The following is a 22,778-nucleotide window of genomic DNA, read 5'->3' on the forward strand; positions in this document are numbered from 1 at the left end:
CTTACAATCAAAATAAAACATTGTGCTTTTGTAAAATAAAGAAAATAAACAGGTTGTGCTTTCTGTCTCTCCATCTCCTTTAACCTTTTTTCTGGAGCACGTGTCTAAACTTAAACAAAACTCAGCGAATACTATTCACCCAAGCATGAGCAATATATCTTTATAATCATTTAAGTTTGTACTTTTAAAATATCTAATTCAAAACTAAAATAAATATTCTCTGTTTATGTAATCTATAAAAAAAGAGAGAGGTGTCAGCCGATCTCATTATCGTTCTCTCAGCTCATTATTCTGCTAATGTGACACGGCCACGGAGAGCGCGCGGTATTCAAACGCAAATGATCTAAGGCAAGCCATTCAAACATGCCAACGCCCACCAGCTGGTTTATAAAACACATCATGTTTAATAAAAACTTGTACTTTACCTCGTCTTGCTACCTGTGAGGAATAATACTATCTAATAACCTTGGAAAATGTACCAGAAGTGCTGGTAGTTTCATTTCGGGGAGCAACGGATCCAGCTGATGTAGTAAGTCATTTACTCTTAAAGGGTTAGTTCTCAAAAAATGAAAATTATGTCATTAATGACTCACCCTCATGTCGTTCCAAGCCTGTAAGACCTCCGTTCATCTTCGGAACACAGTTTAAGTTATTTTAGATTGAATACGCGAGCTTTCTGTTCCTCTATTGAAAATGTATGTACGGTATACTGTCCTTGTCCAGAAAGGAAATATCGACATCATCAAAGTAGCCCATGTGACATCAGTGGGTTAGTTAGAATTTTTTTGAAGCATCTAAAATACATTTTGGTCAAAACATAACAAAAACATCGACTTCATTCAGCATTGTATTCTCTTCTGGTTCTGTTGTCAATCCGCGTTCACGATTCCGCAATGACGCTGCTGACGTAAGACGCTGATGACGTGTTATCTGGTGCGCCCGAGCTTCGTTTACAGTCTGAGGGAGACGCGCTGTATTCAAGCAATTCTACATTGTTTGTATTTTTGTATTGCTATATTTTTTTTAAAATGGTGCGTAAGTGTGCATGTCCTGGATGTCCTAATCGGCAAAAACAACCACGGCAACGTAAAAGTGCATTACCAAAGCCGACAGATGAAAGGATTCACTTTTACTCTTTCTCGGTAAACGATCCAGAGCGAATAAAGCTATGGCTGCTATGTGTTCAGCGAGATGTTGATTTACCTCTTCAAATCATCCGTCTACTGACATTGTGCAGTGAGCATTTTTCACCAGACGACTTCAGACCGGTTACGGGAAAGATACTTCGAAAACTGAAAAAAACAGCTGTGCCCAGCCTGTGTTTACCACACACAAAGATATGTAAGCAGTATGGTGAGATCGTCCAGTGTTACAGTTACTATACAATTTATTCAAATTGCTTGACTTCTTAGTTTTATTAAAAACGGTTGTTAAATGTTTTGTAATGCTATGCTTTGGATTAAACTGTAAATTACATCCAAAATAAAACTGTACAATGAAATGTTTTAGGAGACTCCGAATTATCCAGTGCAGCTCAGCCAGGACACAGAGTCAGAAGGCCCTACCCCCGTACAGGGTGCAGAGTCAGAATCACAGGAATCTCAGGCAGAGAAAGAGGGGAACAGAGAGGACTTTGTTATCACAGTTTTAGCTGGTGTTCCCCAGTCAACCCCACTGAAATCATATGACAGACAAAGTTCTGTCCGAGAAGCTCAGGATTCTGTGTCAAAACTTCGGTTGGTGCTATCAACTCCAGAGTCAGCAAAGGACCCATCCCGTCTGTCAACATCAGGGACACACTATGCCATGCCTGTCATAAAGTCCTTTCAATCTGTAAGTATATATCAGAACAATATGTTGTTTACAAAATAACTATGCAAGCTATTGTTTCACATGTAAAAAAAAAAAATATTCTGTGGTTGTATTGTTACGGTATACTTGTGTTCAACTTATGTTCTTTTTCGTTGTCACTCCGAGTTACGTCGGATGACGACGAATGGGGTTTCGCTTAGAAAGCCTATCAACTTTGTGTATTACAAAACGAGCCAATGGCAAAGAAATGCCATGGGTCTGCGGAATTTGCATGGCGCGACTCCGCCCCACCTCCTGGGTACAAAAGGAGGAAGCCGGCAGCAAGCAGATATGTTTTTTCGCTTCAGAGCCAAGTGTATTCTTCTCTCCACAAGCCATCTCTGAATTGTCAGAGACAAACCCCAGAGACGGGTTTGAGTTTTCTGGATGTGAGGGCTCGTCACCTTCCGGTGTGCATACGGCTGTGCTCGAGTCTGATCCAGAGATGACGGCCATGCTTTCCCGCGCAGCCGCGAGCATCGGACTTGAGTGGAGGCCTCCACCCTGTCCTGAGCGCTCGCGGCTGGACGATTGGTTTTTGGGTAAGGCCGCCGACCCTCGTCCTCGGCAAACCCCAATACCTTTCTTCCCGGATGTGCATGATGAGATCAAAGTCCTGGAAGACCCCCCCCGTCTTCTCGGGACCGCTCGAAGGCGCCTCAGCCCTCTCCTGCCCCTCCCCCCGCTAAACGCCGGGCCAAGCGGCGCTCCTGAGACCGGCTGCTCAGGGATGATGGTTGTTTCTCAGGAGGTGGTAGCAGGACCACTCCTTCCCCCGGTGGAGGGCCGGGGGAGAATCTTTTGTTCTCCACTCCCCGCTGCTCACCCACGGGTGGGCAGCACCCTAATGTGGTTAAAGACAGAAACAATCCCCTCTTCCCTGAGCTCACAGAGTTCTTGGAGGACACAGAGCGCCGCCCACGAGCCGTGCTCTCCTCCCCCCCCTCTGTCCCAGAGGCGGTTGACACGGCGTGCCGTCCACGGACCGCTTCGCCCTTGTCCCCCTCTGTCGCCAGACCCCTGGCAGAGCAGGCCCCCGCGGGACGACCAGCCTGGTCCTCCCCTGGCCCCCTCTGCCAGGGCGCGGTTGCTAACTGTGCCCCCACACCGGGCCGCTATGCCGTCCATGTCTGGGCCAGTTACTCCGCTTCGCTGCCCCTCCGGGGGGATGCCTGTGGTTCGCATGGTCCCGCTGGTTAGAGCTTCCCCGTCTGTCCCGCTGGATCGCCCGGACAATCAGGCTCGGCTATGCGATTCAGTTCGCACGGTCTCCTCCCTGCTTCAGGGGAGTCCGCTCCACTTCGGTCGGTGGCAATGCACCCATCATGAGAGCAGAGATTGCCACACTGCTGGCGAAGGGTGCAATCGAGACTGTCCCTCCAGCCGAGATGAGGTCCGACTTCTACAGCCCCTACTTCATTGTCCCCAAGAAAACCGGTGGGTTACGGCCAATCCTGGACTTGCGCGTGCTGAACCGCTCCCTTCACAGGATGCCGTTCAAGATGCTCACCGCCAAACGCGTTTTCGAATGCATACGGCCCCAGGATTGGTTTGCAGCGATCGACCTGAAGGACACCTACTTTCATGTCTCCATTCTTCCTCGACACAGACCGTTCCTCCGGTTTGCTTTCGAGGGGCAGGCATACCAGTACGCGGTTCTCCCTTTCGGGATAGCCCTGTCTCCTCGCATCTTCACGAAGGTCGTCGAGGCTGCCCTTGTTCCCCTTCGGGAACACGGGGTTCGCATCCTGAGTTATATCGACGACTGGCTGATCCTAGCTCACTCTCGAGATCAGGTTTGCGAACACAGGGACCTAGTGCTTCGGCACCTAGCTCGTCTGGGCCTTCGGGTCAACTGGGAGAAGAGCAAACTTTGCCCCGTGCAGAGGATCTCTTTTCTTGGTATGGACATCGACTCGGTCGCCATGTCCGCGCAGCTTACGAGCGAGCGAGCACAGTCACTGCTGAGTTGCCTGAGACAATTCATGGGCAGGAGTTCGGTTCCACTGAAATTCTTTCAGAGGCTCCTGGGGCATATGGCATCTGCAGCCGCTCGGATTGCTTCATATGAGACCGCTTCAGCTTTGGCTTCGCGACCGAGTCCCGAGGTGGGCATGGCAACACGGCACGCTCCGAGTACCAGTTACTCCGACCTACCGTCAGTTCTTCACCCCGTGGTCGAACCTCAGTTTTCTCAGGGCAGGTGCCCCCCTGTAACGAGCTTCCCGGCATGTTGTTGTCTCAACAGGTGCCTCCACCACGGGCTGGGGCGCCATGTGCAATGGAAATCCTGCTGCGTGCTCCTGGACAGGACCCCAGCGGCTATGGCATGTCAATTGCCTCGAGTTGTTGGCAGTACGCCTTGCTCTGCACCGCTTCCGGGCGCTGCTCAGGGGTCAACACGTACTAGTCCGATCAGACAATACCGCACTGTAGCGTACATCAACCGTCCCGGTGGTCTACGCTCGTGCCGTATGTCACAACTCGCCCGCCACCTCCTCCTATGGAGTCAGAAGCATCTGAGGTCGCTTCGAGCCATTTTCATTCCCGGAGCACTGAACTGTGCAGCCGACGAGCTCTCACGGCTTCAGCCACTCCCTGGAGAATCCCCAGTCGGTCCAGCTGATTTGGGACCAGTTCGGGGACGCACAGATAGATCTGTTTGCCTCCCCTGACCGAGGGCACGCTCGGCACGGATACTCTAGCGCACAGCTGGCCGCAGGGCCGCAAGTATGCGTTTCCCCCAGTGAGCCTTCTTGCGCAGACCTTGCGCAAGGTCAGGGAGGACGCGGAGCAGGTCATCCTGGTTGCCCCTTACTGGCCCAACCGGACCTGGTTCACCGAACTAGTACTCCTCGCGACAGCACCTCCCTGGCCGATCCCTCTGAGGAAGAACCTTCTTTCTCAGGGACGGGGCACCTTATGGCACCCTCGTCCTGATCTCTGGAACCTCCACGTGTGGCTCCTCGACGGGACGAGGCAGGTTTGAGTTCCCTACCACCAGCGGTGGTGGCTACCATCACTTCCGCTAGGGCGTCGTCCACTAGACACGTCTATGCGTTGAAGTGGAACCTCTTCGTCAGCTGGTGCTCTTCTCACCGAGAAGACCCCCGGAGATGCTCGATCAGCGTTGTGCTTTCCTTCCTTCAACAGGGGCTGGAGCGAAGGCTGTCTCCCTCCACCCTGAAGGTCTATGTTGCCGCTATTGCCGCACACCATGACCTCATCGAAGGTAAGTCGGTGGGGAAGCACGACCTGGTCATCAGGTTCCTGAGAGGAGCGAGGAGACTAAATCCGCCTCGCCCTCCTTTCGTTCCCTCTTGGGACCTCTCAGTGGTTCTAACTGCCCTGAAGAGTGCTCCGTTTGAGCCACTGCAATCAGTCGAGCTTAAATTCCTGTCTATGAAGACAGCGCTCCTGGTTGCTCTTGCCTCCATCAAGAGGGTAGGGGACCTGCACGCATTCTCCGTTGACGAAGCGTGCCTGGAATTCGGGCTGGCTTACTCTCACGTGAACCTGAGACCCCGGCCTGGATATGTGCCCAAGGTTCCTACCACTCCCTTCCGGGACCAGGTGGTGAACCTGCAAGCGCTGCCCCCGGAGGAGGCAGACCCAGCCTTGGCACTGCTCTGTCCAGTACGCGCTCTCCGCGCCTATGTAGACAGGACGCAGTGTTTCAGGACCTCAGACCAGCTCTTTGTCTGTTATGGTGGGAAGCTGAAGGGAAAGGCTCTCTCCAAGCAAAGGTTGTCTCACTCGATAGTGGACGCCATTGCTTTGGCATACCAGCAGCAAGGTCGACCGTGCCCCCTTGGTGTGACTGCTCACTCCACCCGGAGTGTGGCATCCTCTTGGGCTCTAGCGCATGGCGCCTCGCTAACAGACATCTGCAGAGCTGCAGGCTGGGCGACACCTAACACATTCGCCAGATTCTACAATCTCCGAGTGGAGCCAGTGTCCTCTCATGTACTCGCTTCAACCAGCTAGTACTGGACCCGCTCAGGTGTCTTCGCTTGCTCGCCATTCCACTCCACGGACTGGATACGTGCGATATTCTCCTCAGGTAAGCTTCCCCGAAAGCCCTGAGTTCCTCCAGCACTACTGACGTTGGCGCCAGTGTCTATTGCCTGTGCGTCGACTAGGTGCCTCCCGTGTGCATGGTCCCTCCCCTGAGCGACCCCCACATGTGTATTTCCACTGTAAGCCTCTCGGAGCATGTGTCTTTCCCTTGGCAAGCCACCTTGCCACCCCTGGGGTTGAAATATTCCACCTGCGGCTGGATACCCCAGTGTTCTCCATATGCTCCTTCGGGTCATATGTGACCAGTCACGGAAACTAGGGACACAAGTCGGTTCTGGGGCATTTTGAGTTATTCATAGATTCTGAGAGTGTAATATCCAAGCTTTCCAACGATGTGTAACATGTGGAAATCTGATAATATTTGGAGAAGTTGTGGCCATTTTAAAGTAGGCACTTAAAAAAGCTCAAAGAGGAGAAAACAAGCTCTAAAAGATTGTGCAGTTCTCACCTGTCTCTGCTGCTGGGGGTGACAATAGGGCTCATTTACATCTCATTTAGATAAGCCATACCCCCTGTAAAGCTCCTCCATGTGCTTTACAGCTTTTTTTACACTTTGAATGAGTGCACTTCTGCCGCACTAGGCGAAAAACAATTGTGCTGCCCCTCTATTTGCAACGTACCAGCAACAACACACAAATACCAATAATGCCATATAGCCTGCATATAACGCGAAACCAGCAACAACACATAAAGACCAATATGCCATATACATATAACGCAAAACCAGCAACAACACACAAATACCAATATGCCATATAGCCTGCATATAACGCAAAACCAGCAACAACACACAAAGGCCAATATGCCATATACATACAGTATAACGCAAAACCAGCAACAACACACAAAGACCAATATGCCATATACATATAACGCAAAACCAACAACAACAAACAAAGACCAATAAGCCATAGGCCTACATATAGCGCAAATAGTACGCAACGCTCGTGTGCCCAAAATGTCAACAATATTAAAGTTTATGTAGGAGGCAAATGCCTGCTGGCATTTTTCTTTAAGCAGTCATTTCTGCAATTTTCCAAATAATCACATTTCACCTCCTCAAATTACTGTTGCAAATCTCTTTACACCACTTTCTTATGTGCGTATACACACACAAATGAAATGTCCGCAAGCACATTATATCATCAGCAGGTTCAGCATCTTAAATAACGACTAAAGAGCAAATGAAGCTTAACTTACATTTCAGAAACACGCACGGCAGGCCTTCATCGCAGCAGCAAAGGTCTTAACTGCATCCTCTATTTCGATTCTCCGTCACATATGAAACAGCCAGCCACCGCTGTCAGCGAGCCGAGCCGCCGTATTGAAGCACTGAGGGCGAGCGCGCTGCGCCCATACCTCCGGTTCAGTTTCCCGAGCCCACGAAGTGCGGCGAAAACATTTTCGGTGTAACTGCCAGACGGTTCATCTCGTCTGCGACAATCTTTGCGGCATCCATCTTCATTGAATTTTGATATCAGAGAGAGCTGGCCAGAGCACAGCATAATAAGTAGCCATGTGGTTGACTTGGAGGGCGGGGGCAAAAGCGCCGGGTTATTCAGTATGGAAGTACACACAGACAATGACACGCCACGCCCCTACTGCATGCTAGAATCTTCGAAAACAAGCCGATTTCAACCTCAAAATGTTAGCTTTTAAATATACCAATACTGCTATCTCAAACATGGAGAGGCTTCTTCGTGATTTCAATTAACAGATTCTCCAAAAAATTGAAAATCACCAATTTTGAAAAAAAACTCTTCTTTCTCATTTTGCTCGAAAGTTGTGCTGCCGACTTGTGTCCCTGGTTTCTGTGACGGGTCACAAATGTCCGCAAGCACATTATATCATCAGCAGGTTCAGCATCTTAAATAACGACTAAAGAGCAAATGAAGCTTAACTTACATTTCAGAAACACGCACGGCAGGCCTTCATCGCAGCAGCAAAGGTCTTAACTGCATCCTCTATTTCGATTCTCCGTCACATATGAAACAGCCAGCCACCGCTGTCAGCGAGCCGAGCCGCCGTATTGAAGCACTGAGGGCGAGCGCGCTGCGCCCATACCTCCGGTTCAGTTTCCCGAGCCCACGAAGTGCGGCGAAAACATTTTCGGTGTAACTGCCAGACGGTTCATCTCGTCTGCGACAATCTTTGCGGCATCCATCTTCATTGAATTTTGATATCAGAGAGAGCTGGCCAGAGCACAGCATAATAAGTAGCCATGTGGTTGACTTGGAGGGCGGGGGCAAAAGCGCCGGGTTATTCAGTATGGAAGTACACACAGACAATGACACGCCACGCCCCTACTGCATGCTAGAATCTTCGAAAACAAGCCGATTTCAACCTCAAAATGTTAGCTTTTAAATATACCAATACTGCTATCTCAAACATGGAGAGGCTTCTTCGTGATTTCAATTAACAGATTCTCCAAAAAATTGAAAATCACCAATTTTGAAAAAAAACTCTTCTTTCTCATTTTGCTCGAAAGTTGTGCTGCCGACTTGTGTCCCTGGTTTCTGTGACGGGTCACATATGTGTATTCTCTAAGCCCCCCCCCCCCCCCCCCCCCCCCCCCCCCCCCCCCTCCGGGCTGGCATTAATTGCATACTTCCCCTAGCTTGGGATATGCTTCCCAGTGTACCTTGGTATTCCTGTGTTAAATGGAGTCCTTCATCCAGTCTCGACAGGGATCTCGATTTACGCAGGGCACTGGAAGACAGCTGAGAAGGTGGCGTGATTAGACTGGTAACCCCATTCGTCGTCATCCGACGTAACTCGGAGTGACAACGAAAGGGAACGTCTACGGTTACGTATGTAACCCTCGTTCCCTGAGTAGGGAACGGAGACGTTACGTCTGCCTGCCACTTTCCGCTGTACCGCGGGGATCGCCTGAGCTCAGTCTTGGCTCCTCAGCGAAGAAACATATCTGCTTGCTGCCGGCTTCCTCCTTTTATACCCACGAGGTGGGGCGGAGTCGCGCCATGCAAATTCCGCAGACCCATGGCAATTCTTTGCCATTGGCTCGTTTTGTAATACTCGAAGTTGATAGCCTTTCTAAGCGAAACCCCATTCGTCGTCATCCGACGTAACGTCTCCGTTCCCTACTCAGGGAACGAGGGTTACATACGTAACCGTAGACGTTTCGCTCCACTAAGCTCCACTACGTCTAAATCAACTTCAAATACAGAGGAAGAAGGAAGTGGTACATACAAAGAAAGAAAATTGATAGTCAATGAGTCAAAGTTGATGCAGTTGTTTACCAGATGCCCTCAATGTGTACAAACTGTCATTGACACTAAAAAGTTTTCATTTGGTAGCCTTCTTCGTGTCATTTGGGAATGTACAAACGGCCACGAAGGGTCTTGGAACTCATGCGGCGAAACTCGCGGAATGGCAGACAACAACCTTCTTGTGGCAGCGTCTACTCTATTCACTGGTGCTACTTATGTTGACATCGCAGATTGGGCTGTCTGCCTCAATGTACAAATCCCTCATAAAACCACCTTCTATGCAATCCAGTCATCATATTTAATCCCTGTTGTCGATGTTTTCTACAAGGAGCAACAGGCAAAACTACTTGAAGACTTGAGGTTGAGGAACGTTTTACAAGAAGGTGCAAATTTATTAGGGGATAGAAGATCTGATAGGTAAGCAAAAATAAAAAATGGTTAAAAGTTAAACATTGTTAAAATACTGTGATAATTCTAAATGTGCATCTTCATTCAATTGTCTTTTCAGTCCTGGATTCTCTGCCAAATACTGCACATACAGTATGATGGACGATGTCAACAAAACGTTGTCCACTTCGAGTTGGTGCAGGTCAGTGAGCTCATGAGTATTCCCCCTGTTAATGACATGATGACTACATAAATTTGTTAATTTATTTAAGGAAATTTTAACATAATATTTGTTTTTTACCTATTCCCCAAATATAATCTATCAAAAGTAGTAAAACCTATTGAAGATTTAAATATGTAATTTTTTTTTTGTATTACAGGTTACTGAAGCAACAGGCTCTGTTGCCATGGAACCAGTAGCCTTCAAAAGGTGTGTAGACTTTCTTTTGGACAGTGGAATAAAAATAGACGTGATCACCACGGACAGGTCCCCCTCAATAAGAAAGACTATGAGGGTCGATTACCCTCGTATATAACACGTATACATACAAGGGTATGTATAGTTTGCTTTACAAGTTATTATTATTGTTCATCTGGAGTAGAATTACAGGAATGTTATACTATTTTAAATGCAGCTTTGATTAGTGATGTTGTGGAAACAACAGGTTCACAGTATAATTGAAGTACTGAAAGTTGTGTCTACATGCTCTGTTTTGACCCTAAAACCTATTGATCTGAAATAAAAATAAAAAAAATGGAAAGCCGGAAAGCCGGTATCCTCCGTTATACAGTGCAATGCAGATGTCATCTCATCTGCTGAATGTTCCACATGTTCCAGCTGCGGCATTACTATATCCCACTCGGTGCAGCACAAGCTCTCCAGTTCTGTAGGTGTCGTATGGCAATGAAGACATTTACACCACCAGGTCTCCATTGCTCTTTGCCTTTCCGAAGCTTGTGACAGCGGTTGCTGCTGTGTAGGAGCTTCTTCCATCGCTCTTAGTTCTTGGGCCGTGTATTCGGGTTCAAATAAATATGGCTGGGCAAAAAAATGCAAGTCTTCCTCTGTGTCGAAATCCTTAGACGTGTTTGCAATGATTGTTTTGAATACAGCGCGCGTCTCCCTCAGACTGTAAACGAAGCTCGGGCGCACCAGATAACACGTCATCAGTGACGTCAGCAGCGTCATTGCGGAATCGTGAAAGCGGATTGACAACAGAACCGGAAGAGAATACAATGCTGAATGAAGTCGATGTTTTTGTTATGTTTGGACCAAAATGTATTTTAGATGCTTCAAAAAAATTCTAACTAACCCACTGATGTCACATGGACTACTTTGATGATGTCGATATTTCCTTTCTGGACAAGGACAGTATACCGTACATACATTTTCAATGGAGGAACAGAAAGCTCGCGTATTCAATCTAAAATATCTTAAACTGTGTTCCGAAGATGAACGGAGGTCTTACGGGCTTGGAACGACATGAGGGTGAGTCATTAATGACATAATTTTCATTTTTGAGTGAACTAACCCTTTAAGTGCTTTGATCTAATCGCGATATTGAATAGTGTCTGTAAACCGCAAAAAGACTGTTTAAATATGAATTTAAATATGAATGAAATGTAATTTGGTGTTTGTTGTGTATGTATTTGTTGTGATTTGGCTGCTACCTTGGCCAGGTCTCTCTTGTAAAAGAGATTCTGAATCTCAATGGGACCTCCTGGTTAAATAAAGGTATATAAAAAAAAAAAAAAAAAAAAAAAAAAAAAAAAATTTAAAATTGCGTGTCTGTGTGTAGGCTAAATGATGAATGAACAGCACAGACGCACACGCGTTGTTTACTTCAGTTATACAGCGCGTGTCTGTGCACATCCAAACTATATTGCTATAGCCTACTAAGATGAGTAAAAATAGACTGAAATATGTTGAAATACAATGTCTGTATAAGCAACAAACTGCAAATTAACATGTATATGCTAATATATCATACACAATATGTTATAGACTAAATATGAATGTTTAGACAAGATTTAGTGATTAGTTTTGGATAGATTATAAAGTTTTAACTGTAAAAAAAGACTATTGTCACATTAAATAGTTAAGCTTTTGTTCACCAATTTCTGCTCATGTTAAATATACTATAGTATGATGTTTTGTCAAAAATAAAGTAGGTATATTGAATTATCAACTAAGATGTTATTATAGTGTTTGTTCCTATATTCAAACTAATGAATCCTTACCTTTTTTAATACGTATGACAAAATGTATACTTTTTACAAAGAAAGAATAAACTTGAAATATTGTTAAAATTGTAATTGTTGTTGTAATTGTAACCTATTTGTAATTGGTTACAATTTCTAATTGTAAAATATGTATATATAGATAATTTCTTTTGTCCTTGCATTCTTTGGGATCCTGTGACACACCTGTGTGAAAGGGCTAATTAATATGCAGCTCATTATGTATGTGGCACATTATCCGGCCTTTGTCTTCTCATGTGTGAACACGCCTCCACGCATATTGCCTTTCCAAACAAAAGGTGTCTTACAAAATTTAAATCAATGTATTGTTTTGTGTAAATGATTAGGCAGGATGATTTTCAGATCATTTTGAAGCAAAAATTCTAGGCAACAACACCCATTAGTCAAAAGTCTTGTGGACACATATTTAGTATGTGTTTTGTGGCCTTATTTCAGACACTTTAAGTTTTAGTTTTTTCAATAACCATGCATAAACAATATTCTCTCAAAAATGCAAACATGTACATACATTTTGCTCACATATTATGGTAGCCCTGTTTGTGCTAAATAGAGTGTAATTACACCTTTGCTATTAATATGTTTATAAGCAACTGACAAAAGCAAAAATGTCAGGGCATGTCAAAACATCTCAAGGACCCCAAAAACACCTTGGACCCCAGAGGGTTAAGTTGTTTTTTGAAGGTCCGGATGTGGTCGGTCACACGAAGATTCGGGGCCAGCTTATTCCACAGCTTAGGGCCAACAACACTAAAGGCCCTACCGTCCACCGTGGAGAGCCTGACTCGGGGTACCACGAGTAGGTTTTCAGTGCTAGACCTAAGGGCCCGAGTTGGAACATATGGCTGTACCAAATCAACAAGGTATTTGGATGCCGGGCCATGTACAGCTTTGTATACTAGAACTAACAGTTTAAATTGGATGCGGTTTATGACAGGAAGCCAGTGCAGTTGGTGAAGGATAAGAGTGATGTGGGCAGATTTTTTATTATATGTGAGGGCACGTGCAGCAGAGTTTTGAACAATTTGAAGGCGATGTATTACTTTGGTGGGTAGTCCGCTGTATAATGAATTACAGAAGTCCAATCTGGAAGTGATAAAAGCATGAATAACAGTTTCCGCATCTATAAAGATAAGAGAGGGGCGAATACGAACAATATTCTGCAGGTGAAAAAAGCATGATTTGACAGTCTGACTAATGTGTGAGTGAAAGCAGAGCGTGGGGTCGAACAAAACTCCCAGATTCCGTACAGTTTTTGAAGGCCTAATCTCAATACCATCTATATCAATACAAATGTCATGTCTGGGTGAGCTCTGTGATCTAGGGTTAATCAACAGGATTTCGGTTTTACAAGCATTAAGCTGTAAGAAGTTAGAGGACATCCATGTTTTAAGTTCGTGAAGGCAGGAGATAACTGAAGAGGTTGGAAAAGAAGAATGAGGATCGATCGTGAAGTAAATTTTTATATTATCAGCATAGCTATGAAAATTGAGACCATGCTGTCTGATGATCTGGCCTAACGGTAGCAAGCAGATTAGAAATAGAAGCGGGCCAAGTACAGAGCCTTGGGGGACACCATGAGAAACAGGAACAGAGCGTGAGCGATTGTTACCTATCTCAACAAATTGTTGTCTATCACATAGATATGAGGTCAGCCACTGAAGTGCCGCAAATACAGATGTATTTGTAAGTGAAAAAGTGTCTAACGGACAACCAATCAAATATGGAGTTGAGGGGGTAGTGGCAGTAGAGGAAAATGACTGATAGATGTTGTAAATTTTTTGTAGGAAAAAAGACTGAAAACCTTCAAAAAGATCAGCGGAACCAGTAAGAGCTATGGTGGACGGTTTGACCGTTTATTTATTTCTGTAAAAAGTGCTTTAGGTTTGCATTTAGCTTTGTTAACCCTCTGGGGTCTGAAAACACGCCAGTGCGTTTTGCTCGATTTTTTTCACAAAGCAGCAAAATAGACCTAAAATACTCCGTCATTTTTGGTCATACAGACTTAAAAAATATGAAAAAATTAACTGTTAAATGTCTACTTTTTATGTGTCCAATTACAATCGAAATAAAATATTGTGGTTTTGTAAAATAAAGAAAATAAACAGGGTGTGCTTTCCATAATCTCAGTCACAGTGAGCTTTTTTTTTTGAGCACGTCTCTAAACTTAAACAAAACTCAGCGACTATTATTTACCCAGGCATGAGCAATATATCTTTATAATTGTTTAAGTTTGTAATTTTAAATTATCTAATTCATAACAAAAACAAATATTCTCTGTTTATGTAATCTATATGAAAAGAGAGAGATGTCAGTCGCTCTCATTTAATCTCATTATCTTTTAATTTGACACGCCCACGTAGAGCGCGCGCTATTCAAACGCAAATGATCTGAAGCAACACATGCAAACGTGTAAACGCCCATTAGATGAGATCAGCACACCAAATTTATTCAGATTACAGTACTGTACGTTGTCTTGCAAGGCTGTGAGGAATAATCCTGGGAAATTTACCTCAGAAGTGCTGGTTTAAATTCATTTCGAGGAGAAACGGATCCATCTGAGAAGTACGTTTTTTTATAATTGTTCTAATCGCAATATCCTAGTCTATGTAAACCGCAAAAAGACTGTTTAAATATGAATTGCGTCTGTGTGTGAATGAATGAACTGAACAGCTTTTACCAAACTATATTGCTATACTGAGATGAGTGAAAATCGACTGAAATATGTTGAAATAAAATGTCTTTGTATAAGCAATGCATTAAACTGCAAATTAATATTTATATGCCCTAATATAGGCTATTATAAAAACAACAAACGATATGCCTATGTTACAGACGAAATATGAAAGACAACATTTCGTTGACTAGTTTTGGATAGATTATAAAGTTTTACTTTTAAAATAGACTACCGTATTTTCCGGACTATAACTCGCTCCGGAGTATAAGTCGCATCAGCCCAAAAATGCGTCATGACGAGGAAAAAAACATATATAAGTCGCACTGGACTATAAGTCGCTGTTATGTGTGAGTGTTCTAATCTGTATGTCATTGCAGTTTCCCTGGTAGATCACCTGCAATCAACCGGTTAATTGATGTCACCTGACGGGAGCTACATAAATCTAAAGGCGGGCATACACTGTGCGATGTCTGTGCGATTTCAGCAAGGTATCTACTCACACTGAACGAGTAGATCGCATGCGATATAAAGCCAAAGCTCAGGATTTATGTGCTCACACTATACGGTCCGAACGTCGAGCAGTGACTTGACTGCTCACACTATACGTGTGAAATATGTGCGATAAACCCCCGTGCTGGGTTGGTAGACGATATCATGTATCCAGAGATATTGTCAAAACAAGCATCAGTTATCAATATCAAGATGATTTAGCACTTCCAATTTATGTATTAAATTATTATTAGTATTATTGTATTAGGGAAGGCTCATTTTATTATTAAATTGATCTGCTATTAGGCTATAATTAATTTGCCACGCAATAATTTCACAGCACATCGCCGCAATGCGCTGTGAGGATAATAATATATTACATAGAAGCTTACTCCTCGAGGAATAATAATAATATAATTATATGCCTATAATTCATTATAATCGACCTAAATGTTTTAGACAATTTTCAATGAGGATCCTCGTTGAAAATTGTCTAAAACATTTAGATCGATTAGGCTACAATGAATTATAGGCATATAATTATATTAACAGTCTATAATATGTCTGAACACTGCAATAATTAGTCATCAATGAAAATTAAAAACAGGTTTATTTCAAAAACATTGTTTAACAAATTAATAAAAGAGACACGGTGCTACATCACAGCTTGGAAGACGTGGGTAGGCCTAATAACTGGACAAACTGGAGGTAAGCAACAGTAATTTGTAGCTAGTTTGAACTACAGAACTTAAAGAGTTCCCTCTTTTCGTTTTTTTTTTTTTTTCAGCAGATTGAAATGGTTAAACTCTGTTTTCGCGCAGGCGCAGTGAGGAATAAAACACTGAGTTTAGGGCAATCGGTTCGTAGCTCTGCTTCAACTGTGCGATATAGTCACGAGGAGCGACCAAAATTTCTGACATGCCAGAAATTCATCCGACCATCCGATTGCCGATAGGGAGAGGTTAATCGCCTCTCGTTTCCCCTTGTATACTGCACGAACACTGCACGACAAATGACGCACGACAAATCTGAAAATCGGCCCGACCCGAAAAAGAGTCGCACGAGTCAGAATTCGGCTCAAAATCGGACGAAATTCGCACAGTGTATGCCTGCCTTTAGACGCATGCTCTCTCGCTCTCTCGTCTTACAGCCGGCAGAGCAGTAGCTGTGTTTTGCTTCTACAGTCCCCTTTTTCCTTTTTATATTAAATAAACGTTGTTTTAATTGGCAGACTTCTGTCTTTGTGTCCTTTTGTTGCATCCCTAGAGCCGGGGTTGTAACATAATGGGGATCGTCGAATTTGGTTGGTAAAAAGTATTTTTTGGGGACTGTTTTTGTTTATTCCCTTTGATTGAGATCATTTGGTGAGTATGGTTGTTTGAGTATTTTTGAATATATGCATGAGTTTTCCCGGTTAGGTAGGGTGAGAGTTCCAGCTGGGTTGATTACTCAATCCTTCCATCGGTTCACTCTTTTGTTATTTTTCCTTTTTTGTTTTCAAGGTTATTCTGGGTGGAGACTTGTTCTCTGTCGGGGGTAAGCATTTCAGAACTGTGACCATTGATAGATTGGTTCACAGTTGCTGAGTTTTTGCTTTTAAAGTCGCCTCGTGCCCGGTACACCTCAGAAGATAGATAGGAATTAGAAGTGTTAGGCAGGTGTCCGGGTGTATCTCATGTGTTTTTGTATTGTGTTTGAGCTCAGCAAGCATGCTCACTATTTTGATGGAAGTGAAAGCGGAATCCTTAAGTTAGGTGAGTTAAACTTTTTTTTGAGGTACTGTAGTGTTTATTTGGTCCATGATCCTAACTTTAGTGTGTTAGCAGTGTTTGTGTGAAGTTCCTTTGTGGACTTTAGTGTAGACTAATGCCCAGTATTGCCTTTAGATGTTTGTGATTGCTTGGGGTGAGTAATCTTCTGTGTTTGGGTTAATTCTACTTCTGGTTAAAGCTTTGTTTGAGAGCATGTGTGCTGCTTTTGTCATTTTTGTAGCAGTGTGTAATTGGACCTGTTGTGTCAGCTGAACTTCTGTGTAGGAGCTAGTGTTACTACTTAAGTGTAGTTAGTGTTGAGTTTAGTAATGGCTTCTTTAGAAGACTTCCTAAAGGAACCTTCGGAAGAGTTACTTGAGTTTTTTTACAAAGGATCAACTTTTGCAGTTGTCCTCTCATTATGATATTCCCATCACAAGTAGTGAGAAGCGACTGAAGGATGGTGTGAAGGAAATCATTAGAAGTGTTTTGATTGACAATGGTGTCTTAAAAGTTAAGCAGTTTTCCCCACAATCCATGACTGCTCCTTTGTCTGAATTGAGCTTAGGCTCAAAGAGATAGCTTTCCAGGAGAAACAGCTAGAGGTTAATGCGAAACTAAGAGAGAAACAAATGTATCTTGAACACGAACGGTCTCTTAAAGAGTTGGAATTAAAAGCTGCTACTTTAACTCCAAGAGGTGATGGTTCTTCATTTGATGTTGGTAGACACATTAAGTTAGTACCTCCTTTTTCTGAGAAAGATGTTGACCGATATTTTTCTCATTTTGAACGGGTGGCAATTACATCAAAGTGGCCTAGAACTGTGTGGACTTTGCTTTTACAAAGTATCTTGGTGGGTAAAGCTCAAGAAGCTTATTCCGCTCTTAGCCTAGAGAAGAGTGCTAATTATGATGAGGTTAAAGCAGCTGTATTGAAGGCATTTGAGCTGGTTCCTGAAGCTTACCGCCAGCGTTTTCGAAGTTGTGCCAAATTTGCTCACGACACTTATGTTGAGTTTGCAAAACAGAAGGAGAATCTGTTTGATCGGTGGTGTACGTCTCAGAAGGTGGAAAGTAAGGAACATCTTAGGCAACTCATTTTGCTTGAAGAATTTAAAAACTGTCTGCCTGATGTAGTGTCTGTTTATTTGAATGAGCAGAAAACAGTGACCTTAGAACAAGCTGCAATTTTGGCCGATGAGTTTGTTTTAACCCATAAGGTACATTTTGGTGACAAACAAGCTGAGGTTCAGGACCAGATGAAGTACAATAGGTCTCAGTTTGTAAGGTCTGTGCCTTTTGCCTCATCACCTGCCAATAAAATGACTAATGATGGTTTGATTTCAGAAAGAGCTTGTTTTTATTGTAAGACACCAGGCCATCTTATTGCAGATTGTCCTGTTCTAAGTAAAAAACAGAAATCTGCAAAGACTGTAGCATTTGTAAGTCCTGTGCCAAGCCTTCCTTTGGCATCTTCAGTTGTTGATGCTTTATGCAAGACAGGGGATTTAGCTGGCTCATCATCATTTCTGATGGATGGTTCTGTGTATCTGTCTTCTGACCCTGAACATAGGCAAGCTATCAAGATCTGGAGAGATACAGGAGCTTTTCAATCTGTGATTTTACGTGATGTCTTGCCCTTCAATGAAAAGTCAGCTCAAGATTCAGAGGTAATTGTTAAAGGTTTTGGTGGAGGATTTCTGTCTATGCCTTTACACAGAATTAATCTCCAATCAGATTTAATCTCTGGGGATGTGGTTGTTGCACTTTGTTCTCAGATTCCCATAGATGGTGTGTCCTTTATTCTAGGAAATGATTTAGGTGGTGGGAAAGTGCTAGCTGTCCCTGAAGTAACCTCTACTATCCTCAAGTCAGATTGTCCAGATGAACTTGAATTGGCATTTCCAGAAATTTTTCCTGTTTGTGGAACTACTCGTGCCATGTCGGCTAAGAGGCAGGTTGAAGACAAATCTTCCAGCAGTCAAACGGTGTTGCCACTTTATGATACTTTCATGGTCCAAGGTGACATGAACTTGTCAGGGAGTGGAAAGATGTTTCCATCTCGTGAAAAGTTAATACTTGAGCAAAAACAAGATCCCACTTTGTCACCCATGTTTGAAGATTTGGTGTCTGATGAAGTACTATCAAATGTTGCTTCTGGCTATTTTGTTAGTGATGGCGTTTTGATGAGAAAGTGGACAGATCGAAAAATATCATGTGACTATGACTGGAGTAGCGTGTTTCATGGGATGGTTCCAGAAGTTTATCGATCTGACATATTGTATCTCGCCCATGATCATTGTCTCTCTGGCCACTTGGGGGTCAGGAAAACTCTTGATCGTGTGTTAAGGCATTTTTTTGGCCTGGCGTGAGGTCTGATGTGGCTCAGTATTGTAGATCGTGTCATGTTTGTCAGATTGTAGGAAAACCTAACCAGTCTATTCCTGTAGCTCCACTACAGCCTATTCCTGCCATTGGAGAGCAATTTGAACATGTTTTGATTGATTGTGTTGGACCTCTTTCCCACACCAAGTCAGGTAATCAATACCTTCTCACAATTATGTGTGCCGCCACAAGATTTCCTGAAGCGGTTCCTTTACGCAAGATTACAGCCCCTGCCATTTCCAAGGCCCTTATTAAGTTTTTCACCGTTTTTGGACTACCAAGAGTTGTTCAGTCTGATCAATGGTCTAATTTTATGTCTCGCCTTTTTTCCCAGGTGTTAAAGCAGTTGTCTATTCAGCATAACATTTCATCTGCGTATCATCCAGAGTCTCAAGGTGTACTTGAGAGATTCCACCAAACTCTCAAGACTATGCTGAAGACCTATTGCAAAGAGTTTGAGAGAGATTGGGATGATGGCGTTCCACTACTCCTCTTCGCAGTTCGAGAGGTTGTTCAGGAGTCCCTTGGTTTCAGTCCAGCTGAACTTGTGTTTGGGCACACTGTGAGGGGGCCTTTGAAATTGGTAAAGGAGAAGTGGTTAGATGTTGAGTATTCTACTCCTACTAACCTCTTGGACTATGTGTCTAATTTCCACTTTAGGCTTAGTAGAGCCTGTGAACTGGCCAAAGAAAATTTGAAAGCAGCTCAGGAGAAGATGAAGACTTGGTATGATCGAAAGGTAAAACATCGTGTGTTTTGTTCAGGAGACCAAGTGCTGGTGCTCTTACCAGTACTGGGTTCTGCATTGCAGGCTCAATATAGTGGTCCATATACTATTGATCGGAAAGTGGGTGAGTGTAACTACTTGGTTAAGACTCCAGATCGTAAAAGGAAAACCCGAATGTGCCATGTGAATTTACTAAAGCCTTACTTTGACCGTAACCAAACTGCGTCTACAGAGGTCAAGACCTTGGCTGCACTGAATGTTCCAACTACTGAGATGGGACAAGGAAGTGTTGTTTCTGAGATTTCTCAGAGTAGATTGCCAAATTCAAAAATTCTGGCTGATTTAGACATTCATTTGTCGTATCTAAATCTTTCTGAGCGCTCTGATATTATTCAGTTAATTGGTCAATATTTGGCCTTGTTTTCTGATGTTCCATCTTGTACCAATGTGTTAGAGCATGACATTGAGGTAGGCCAAGCTAACCCTATTAAGCAGCACTCGTATAGGGTAAATCCTGTTAAACGTCAGCTTTTGTGCAAAGAGGTAGATTATATGTTAAAGCATAACATAGCTGAACCGACTTTTAGTGCCTGGAGTTCACCATGTTTACTAGTTGAGAAGCAGGATGGTTCGTTTCGGTTTTGTACCGATTTTCGTAAGGTAAATGCTATCACTAAGCCTGACTCCTATCCTCTTCCACGTCTAGATGATTGTATTGACCAAGTTGGTTCTGCAGCCTTTGTTTCAAAGTTAGATCTTTTAAAAGGCTATTGGCAGGTTCCACTCAGCCAGCGAGCCCGTGAGATCTCTGCTTTTGTGACGCCGGATAACTTCTGCCATTATAACGTTATGGCATTTGGAATGCGAAATGCACCTGCCACTTTCCAGCGTCTGGTGAATAAGGTGTTGGAAGGAGTTGCAGGATGTGAGGCTTACCTTGATGATTTGGTTATCTATAGTGCTACCTGGTCTCAACATTTGGCCCAGCTTGGGGATGTGTTCAATCGGTAAAAGGCTGCGAATTTGACCCTAAACCTCTCCAAGTGTGAGTTTGGGCAGGCCACCGTAACCTATTTAGGCAAAGTTGTTGGCCATGGTCATGTGTCGCCAGTAGGAGCAAAAGTAGAGGCCATTGTGAACTTCGCTGTACCCTCATCTCGGCGGGAACTGAAACATTTCCTGGGTATGGCAGGATACTATAGGAGTTTTTGCAAAAATTTTGCCACTGTTGCTACACCTTTAACTAACCTGCTTAGTCCCAAGGTTCCTTTTGTTTGGACTGAGTTATGTCAGGTGGCCTTTGACAATCTGAAAGCATTGTTGAGCAGTTCTCCTATTCTTGCCGCACCTGACTTTGATAGACCTTTTAAGCTAGCTGTGGATGCTAGTGATTTTGGTGTGGGTGCGGTTCTTCTTCAAGATGATTCAGTGGGAGTTCAGCATCCTGTGTGCTTTTTTTCAAAGAAATTTGATATCCATCAGAAGCACTATTCTACTATAGAAAAGGAAGCTTTGGCCCTTATTCTTGCTCTGAAACATTTTGCTGTGTATGTTTCATCCAGTGTTTCACTTATTGTGTACACTGATCATAATCCCTTGGTGTTCCTCCACAGCATGAGAAACACTAACCAGCGCTTAATGCGATGGAGCCTGTTTTTGCAGGGATATGATCTTGCAGTCTGCCACATTCGTGGGAAGGATAATGTTTTGGCGGATGCTCTGTCAAGGTCGTAAGTGCTTGCGCTTTTTCATGTATTTGTTGAATTTGCCATAGGTTATTCCATAGCAATGTTTTAAGGGTGGGAGTGTTATGTGTGAGTGTTCTTATCTGTATGTCATTGCAGTTTCCCTGGTAGATCACCTGCAATCAACCGGTTAATTGATGTCACCTGACGGGAGCTACTTAAATCTAAGACGCATGCTCTCTCGCTCTCTCGTCTTGCAGCCGGCAGAGCAGTAGCTGTGTTTTGCTTCTACAGTCCCCTTTTTCCTTTTTATATTAAATAAACTTTGTTTGAATTGGCAGACTTCTGTCTTTGTGTCCTTTATGTTGCATCGCTAGAGCCGGAATTGTAACAGTCGCATTTATTTAGAAATGTATTTAACAAAATCCAAGACCAAGAAAAAGTTATTTAAACAGACTTTAATTAAAACAGAAGGCATTTAAGTTATTCAGCTACACACAATAGCACAAAGAACAACAGGCTGAATATGTGTCCGGTAACTTATGTTGTTAACGTAGCACATCAACAGTTAGCTACACAATAGCATAAAGAACATACCTGACAGGCTGAATAGGATAAAATAAAATAAAATTCGTCAGACTCGGCATCAGTTCCGGTTATTCCAGCCTTTCTGAATCCCGACACTATGTTTTCGGTTGTCACTGCAGTCCATGCAGTGTCGAACCCATCCAAGGACTTGCTGGAAAGTTGCATGGCGCATCCTCCCGGTTGCCGTGAAGCTGTGCTCTCCATCCACCATCCACTCCTCCCACAGGCGACGCAAGACTGCCTTAAAGCTCCGGTTCACAGAGATGTCGAGTGGCTGGAGTACTTTGGTTAAGCCTCCAGGGATGATGACAGGTATGGAGTTGCAAGTTTTTATTTTATCTTTGAATTGTGGCGTTATGTGTGCTCGCATACTGTCCATCACAAGCAGGGCTTTGCGTGTTTTAAAGAAGCCATCAGGACGCTTAGTGTAGCACTTTGTAAGCCAAATGTTCATCATTTCTTGATTCATCCACCCTTTCTCATTCACGGCCACGACAACTTTGGGGGGAGATTCGTCTTTGGGCATGGTTTTCCGTTTGAAAATGACCATCGGTGGTAATTCCGATCCATCTCCACAACATGCCAGCACCACTGTGAAGTGTGATTTCTCATGACCAGTTGTCACTATATTCACACTTTTCTGCCCTTTCTCTGCGACACTTCAGCCCA

The 22,778-nt window shown here is 43.9% G+C and overlaps 1 protein-coding gene and 2 long non-coding RNA genes across 3 annotated transcripts in view; 2 read left to right on the forward strand and 1 right to left on the reverse strand.

Moving 5' to 3' along the window:
* The window catches only part of LOC143697014 (uncharacterized), a 480,539-nt gene that overhangs the window by 312,567 nt on the left and 145,194 nt on the right, over positions 1–22,778 (reverse strand). The gene's annotated exons all lie outside the window — the stretch shown is intronic.
* Positions 1–22,778, forward strand: part of LOC143697031 (uncharacterized) — a 125,074-nt gene that overhangs the window by 77,012 nt on the left and 25,284 nt on the right. The window lies entirely within an intron of this gene.
* Positions 837–9,582, forward strand: LOC143697096 (uncharacterized). The gene is made up of 3 exons (XM_077194024.1): positions 837–1,353; positions 1,529–1,736; positions 9,069–9,582. The coding sequence occupies exons 1-3, from the start codon at positions 1,029–1,031 to the stop codon at positions 9,580–9,582; spliced, it is 1,047 nt and encodes a 348-aa protein (XP_077050139.1). The 5' UTR covers positions 837–1,028.

Source organism: Siphateles boraxobius, unplaced genomic scaffold (assembly GCF_051911475.1).
Source record: "Siphateles boraxobius isolate OS27281-9 unplaced genomic scaffold, OSU_SipBor_1 31, whole genome shotgun sequence".
NCBI lineage: Eukaryota > Metazoa > Chordata > Actinopteri > Cypriniformes > Leuciscidae > Siphateles > Siphateles boraxobius.